Raw genomic sequence first — 6,751 nt, 5'->3', positions numbered from 1 at the left:
GCAAGTTGTATGTTGGAAACCCAGTAGTAATGGGTCTTAAGAAATCTAAGTACTTTTCTTGCATAGTCTCAATAATCCTGCCTGATTCTTAGAAAAAACCATAAATCTCCAGCGGCCAAAAAATCAGTGCTATTTTGAGAGAGGAGGCTTTCCTCTGAGCCCACGGGGAGCCAGCTTCTCCAGGTCACCCTTACTGCGGCAGTTCTCATTGTTGGGCACGGCAGAAAACGGAGACTTGAGCGCCACAGCAACCCTGCTGCTTGAGGACAAAAAATGCACACACCTTTTGCATTTGATAATCGGTGAAAGCCTTCTCCTGTATAATCTACTGACAATTTTAACAGCTTATTTGTCCTTAGCGCATGGAAACCAATTCTAGCTATCGCTAGAGGTAAGCATGGGCAAGTCAAGGAGAAAGCAGCTCCAAGTTCATAAAAAGATCAGCTAGCCAGTTTCATCTGTGAAGAACTCTGTCCACGTCGCCCCTCCCCCTCTTTTTCAGATTCCAAGACAAAGGGCGTTTTAAAATACGGTAAACTCGGAAAATTCCTAGAAAGCGTATGTAGAGTGGACACATACCCATCTGATGCCATCATTGCCGGCTCAGGAGAAATCTGGCCAAGAGACACTTAATATTCCTCAATAAGGTGGCATTTGACAAGCCTCCTCTGAGAACTTATTTTCTTCAAAGCTAAGGCAGATTGTGTAGTGTCTAGATACCGTAGGGCCCTTCCAATCTTAGGCATTGAGCATAATAATGACAAAAGTCAAGATTTAGGGTTCAGTTCCAGCTGATTTTATTTCCTTCTCAAAAAAAGTTATTTACAGAAGGTATATATCAACAATCTGACAGGCAGTGAACTTGACATGATTAGCTGGCATGATTTTTTCTTTTTTTTCCCCCAAACATTGTTTTTGTGGCCTTGAATTTTAAGACAAATATTCTACACGGCATATTGCACAGGATGGATGGCAAAAAAAAGTTGAAAAACAAAAACCCTTAACGGAACTGCCTTAAAAAAGGCAGACGTCCTAGTGCCTGTCATGTTATATTAAACATACATACACACAATCTTTTTGCTTATTATAATACAGACTTAAATGTACAAAGATGTTTTCCACTTTTTTCAATCTTTAAACACAACAGCTATAAACCTGAACACATATGCTATCATCATGCCATAAGACTAAAACAATTATATTTAGCGACAAGTAGAAAGGATTAAATAGTCAAATACAAGAATGAAAAACGCAGTACATAGTGTCGCGAACTCAAATCGGCATTTAGATAGATCCAGTGGTTTAAACGGCACGTTTTTGCTTATAAAAAAAGTGCAAAAAAGATGTGGTTTACAAGTTAAAGCTACAGAATCCCTTTTTGCTGAAAATGCACCAGTTTTAAAGCCTCTGGACAGAACAGTATTTCCTCTGAAACTTTTTTTTTTTAAAAGCTTACAGTGTTTGGCTAGTTCTCCTCCCCTTTTTACAAGATGGGGGTCGACAGGTGGACACTGGTGGCAGGTTAAGGGATACTGTCACTTTAAGAAGCCTGCAGATTGAAGTGTAAACATGGAGAAATTAGGGGCTGATTTTTTAAACTGTGTGAGATATTAACCAGCCGCCCTGTTATAAAATCAGGAAATCCAAACAGCGATTTACACCGATTAACACCCCCTTTATATATTTTTTACAAAAATACACTGAGAAAATAATCAAACGTTTTCATCTCTCTTGTCTTTTTTTGTTTTTTTTAAAAGTGTCAAAAGTCTACATTTAAATATAAAAAATTAAAAGTTAAAACTCTAGCCCTTCAGTGAAGGAGACGTAAAATGGCGTGGGTAACAACAACTACCAAAAAACCGAAAAAAAAAACCCAAAAACCAAAAAACAAAAAAAAACAAAAAAAAAAAAAGAAAAAAGGAAAAGGAAGAAAAGGAAGGAAGAAAGAAAGGCAGTAAAAAGAAAGCAAAAAAGGGACAAATTAAAAAATGTTTGGCCAGTATAAATACGTCCACATATAAAATGGCATCTGATCACATTTACAAGGAAAAAGAAACACGAGGATGGAGCATCGGTGAAGGAAAAAAAGTCTTCTCATTTACACCTATAAGGAATAAACACACACACTGAGAAAAAATTTGGTCCTGAATTGTTTTTTTAAAGTCCAGCACAGATTTGAGTTGCGTTTGAATCCTTTAAAGAGTTAAAAATGAAAAAAAGCTGGTGATAATTTCGTTGTAGGAATCAAACATAGCGCCATCTATCTGCTTTTTATATTATCCTACACTATTTTAAAAACTGCTCAACAGTCTTATACAGAAATCTTTAAAAGATAGACAGGATAACATGCTATATTAACCCCACCAGTGAAATAATCCAACACCATCACGATTCCGATTAAGAGAAGAAAAAAACCCTTTTTTTTTCTTTTTTCTTTTTTTTTTTTTTTTTCCGAAACCACTAGCCCTCCACTGACTGCCCCTGTACCACATCAAAGTCTCCTCTGCTCCACGCCTCCGGGGTCTGGGAAGTCTCACCTCACTGATTCCACGTAGAAAGAAGGCGGAGGCCCAGCAGCCACCGCCGCCTGCTCCCCAACGTGCAAATCCGTTTCAGTTTGACCGTGAACCCCCTTCCAGTTCGGGTCCTTCTCCGCGCCCCCGCCCCCGGCCCCCGCCGCTGCGCTTCCAACGGGGTTCTCGGGTCATTTCCTAGCGCCGGTCACTGGCTGGCCGCCTCCCCTCCACATCTCCTCCTCCGGCTGCAGAGGGGGCAGGGGGGAAAGAAAAACAGAGAAAAAAAAAAAAAAAAAAAAAAAAAAAAGCCCCAAACGGGAATTCGCCTGCGTGGAGTCTCTCAGTCCCGGCGCTCCCCCAAACCATCAGCCATCGGCCAAATTCGTCACCCCGGAGCCTTCCATCTTCATCAGGCATTTTTTAAAGGGCGGGGGGGGGGAGGGGGCGCGCTGGTTTCTCCCCCTCCTTTCTTGACCAAGAAACAAAATAAAACAAAACCACGGTGGTGATGCGGGAAAAGGGGAGATTCCTTCAGTCTCTAGAAAACTAACTCGGCTTCTCGCTGGGGGCGCAGACAAGTCCGGGAGCTCGTTGGAAGGGGAGGGGGTCTCTTCAAGCAAAGGGGAGGAAACTCGAAGTCGCTTTTTTTTTTTTTTTTCCATCGACAACAACATCAATAACAACAATCACAGGTCGCCCCTGTCTACCCTCCGCCTCCCCCGCGTCCCTCCGGCTGGGCAGGGTCGGTCCCCGGCCCGGGAAGGTGGGGGATGGGAGCGCGGGTCCAAAACGCCGCCGCGCTCCTCTCCGACGACGGGGACGCGGCAGCAGCCAGCCCTGCTCACTTTGTTTTCTTTTCCTTTTTTTTTTTTTTTTTTTTTTCCCTTTTCTCTTTCAACTCTTCGTCTGTCCTTTTCGTTTCTTTTTTCTTTTTCTTTTTTTCTTTCTTCTCCTCTCCGACCCCCCGGCCCTCCTCCTCCCTGCCCGCGCGCCCGTCAGTAGGTGAACACCAGGTTGGAGATGCTGGACTCCAGCCAGTCTCCCGAGATCATCTCGCTCACCTCGGGCGTGCAGTAGTCCGGGAACTCGAAGTGCGAGCCGGAGCCGGGCTCCAAGTTAAAATCCAGGTCCCGATCCAGCGCCGACGACGAGCTGAAGCTGCCCAGGGACATGCTCTCAAAGTTTGAGCTGGGGTTCAGGTCGAGCAGGTCGTCTTCGAACTCGTCGTCGGAGGACGAGGAGCCCGAGGAGGAGGCCGACGACGAGCGGGACGAGGCCGAGGACGACGCGTGCGAGGGCGCGCTGGACGGGGCGGGCGAGGCGGCGCGCAGGCTGGCGTAGCCGCGGTGGTCGGCGGGCGAGCGGCCGGCGGCGGGGGACGAGGCGGCGCTGCTGCGGCCGCTCAGGCTCGGCGCGTCGGGCGAGCAGCCCGCGCCCCCCTCCTCGTACAGGCCCAGGGGGTCGCTGGGGTCGGCGCCCGCGCCCACGCCGCCCACGGGGGACGCCGCCGCCGCGCCCAGGCCGCCGAACAGGTACACGCGCTTCACCTTCCTCTCCGCCGGGTGCTTGCCCGGGGCCGCCAGCGCGGCGGAGGCCGAGGCCGCCGAGGAGGCCGGGGCGCCGGGAGTCCGCGCCTTGTACAGCGCGTGGTGGTCGGCGGCGGCCGCGGCGCCCAGGGGCAGCAGGGCGGCGGCCCCCGCCGGGTCGGCGGCGAAGGCGGCGTTGGCTGCCGCTTTCCCGCCGCCGCCGCCCGCCAGGATGAGCTTGGCGTGCGGTTTGCCGCCCCCGCCGCCCGCGCCGCCCGCCGCCTTGGAGCCGCAGCTCTTCTTCTGCGCGGGCTTGGAGGGGGCGCCGCCGCCGCTCGCCCCGCCGCCGCCTCCCCCCGCGTGGCCGCTGCCGCCGCCGCCGCCGCCGCCGCCGCCCCCGCCGCTGCCACCGACCTTGTCTCCCTTGTCCCCCGGCTTGGAGGCGGCGGCGGCCGAGGAGCCGGAGCTGGCGTTGCCGGACTTCACCTTCTTCCTGGGCCGGTACTTGTAGTCGGGGTAGTCAGCCATGTGCTTGAGGCGCAGCCGCTCCGCCTCTCGGATGAAAGGGATCTTGTCGCTGTCTTTGAGCAGCTTCCAGCGTTTGCCCAGCCGCTTGGAGATCTCGGCGTTGTGCATGTCGGGCGACTGCTCCATGATCTTGCGCCGCTCGATCTGCGACCACACCATGAAGGCGTTCATGGGCCGCTTGATGTGGCCGCTCGGGGTCTTGCACCAGCTCGGGTCGTCGGCCTTGCCGCCCGTGGACGCGGTGGAGCCGGGCGTGGGGGAGGAGGCGATGCCCAGCTCCAGGCCGGCGCCCGAGTCCGAGCTCTCGCCGGCCAGCAGCGCTTCCGTGTTCTCGGCATTGTTGGTTTGCTGCACCATGGCCCCGGCTCGGCGGGCGCCCACGCGCGCTCACACCCTCGCGGCGGCCGCGGCGCGATCGCCGGGCCCTCCCGGCTCCCCGGGCCAAGCGCACGCCGAGCGGCGGCCGAACCGGCCCCTCAACTCCTCGCAGGGGCGGAGGAGCGCGAGGAGAGGAAAGTCCCCGAAGGATGCGGGGAAGGAGTTCTCCGCCTCTCGCAGAGGAGTTATAGTTCCCAGGCTGGAGAGTCTCTCACCGCGCTGCAGTTTGCTGTCTCTCGGCTGAGTCTGGAGACCGTGCCAAAGTAGAGAGGAGTTTCTCGAATGCTGGTTGCTGAAGCTTCCAATGCAAGTTTCTCGCGGCCTCCCAGGCAAGTCGTGTGCTTGTGTGTGCGTGTGTGTGTGTGTGTTTTTCCCCCTGAAGCAGCTGATTCCAGTTCACGAGCGCTCTCGGTAGCTCAGGAAAGCGACATAGTCTCTACCACTTAGTCCCTCTCCTACCATGCAAAGCAAAAGAGACTCTGGCTCCAGGACTCTCTGTGGGCGGAATCGGCGCTAAGGAGTTTGTGCAATTATTTTGTTGCAAGGTAGGAAGCCAAAAAGCCTGCATGCAACAGACTGGCATGAATAAATGTATGTTTCCCCCTCCCTTCTGCAAGAAGGGAGCTGGTAATGGCAAGAGTTCCTCCAGTGCAGACTCTTAAAGAGCGTGCAAGAACTAGAGACCCGAGAGCGAGACAGGCCTCTTCCTCTCACACACGGTTTCTCTTGCTGCAGCTTAGAGCAGACCCCAATTCCGCCTCGCGCCTCTTTATCCTTTCACAGTCTCGGCTGCAGCCAATCAGCCGCTGTAACCAACGCTTCCTCATGCCAAGCCCCTCCCCCGGGCTTCCCATTGGCTTGGAACCCGATGCAATAATAATCTCCGCGTGCAATGAGAAGCTCCAAATCTGACCTCATTCCAATTTACAGAGCAAACTTTTTAAAAGGGCTAGAAGTACAGCTGAGATTTCTGCTGCCTCTTTTTTCCTTTTGCTGTGTGTGTGTGTGTGTATGTGTGTGCGCGCGCGCGGGCGCGCGTGCGTGTGTGTGTTTAGTGTGTGAAAGGGATGTTAATGCATGAAATTATTAAGGGGAGAGACGGAAATGTATTCTAACCATTATGTTAGATAACAAGGGGCTTGGAAGGGGGCGGGGTAAGGGTGAAATACTGTAAATGGAAGCTTTCTGCTTAAAAGCCAAGTGATTATTTTTATTAGTTCTTTTCAGCGTTGGAATAAAGAATCAGCCTCTCTGCAAAATCTGTTCCCCGGCTCTTTCTTAAAGCCAAAGCTGTAAACGGGACGAGAAAGCCACAACAATAAATCAATGGATATTGAAAACCATTAAGAAAGTGGCACCTAGACACCTGTCATCACAATTATTTTAACAACTCTAGGTACAGCACAGATGTTGATGTATTGTGTAAATCCCTTCAGAACCGTTTTGTGCTGTTTGTTGAAGGCAGGGAAGAGGACTCTGCAATAATTGCTTACTCTCTTAACCGAACAAGGGTCAACTATGGTTATTTAAAGATTTAAACTCCCTGTAAATCCTGGATAGCCCAAACAGAGGAGCTTTCCCTTGAAACACATTAGGCAGTGCTCCATAATTACCTCAGTGGGCGAATTTCCAGCGTTGTGTATAGGATGATAATGGCATGTGTAAAGGATGGAAATTGGTTTTACTTTCTAAATATTTATTTTCCATGTCTTCAAAATTAAAGATTGCTTCACTGTCCATCCCTCTTCTCCTCTCACAGCCATCTTCCTCCTTTCTTTCTTATGTGTTTCCTCCTATGTATTT

At 51.0% G+C, this 6,751-nt stretch overlaps 1 protein-coding gene across 1 annotated transcript; it reads right to left on the bottom strand.

Moving 5' to 3' along the window:
- Positions 1-773: 773 nt before the first annotated feature.
- On the bottom strand, positions 774-5,784 carry SOX4 (SRY-box transcription factor 4). Its single transcript, XM_039462643.2, has one exon. The coding sequence runs from the start codon at positions 4,925-4,927 to the stop codon at positions 3,512-3,514; it is 1,416 nt and encodes a 471-aa protein (XP_039318577.1). The 5' UTR covers positions 4,928-5,784; the 3' UTR covers positions 774-3,511.
- Positions 5,785-6,751: the final 967 nt, after the last annotated feature.

This window comes from Saimiri boliviensis, chromosome 4 (assembly GCF_048565385.1).
Source record: "Saimiri boliviensis isolate mSaiBol1 chromosome 4, mSaiBol1.pri, whole genome shotgun sequence".
Taxonomy (NCBI): Eukaryota; Metazoa; Chordata; class Mammalia; order Primates; family Cebidae; genus Saimiri; species Saimiri boliviensis.
This window is presented reverse-complemented; position numbering and strand designations above follow the sequence as displayed.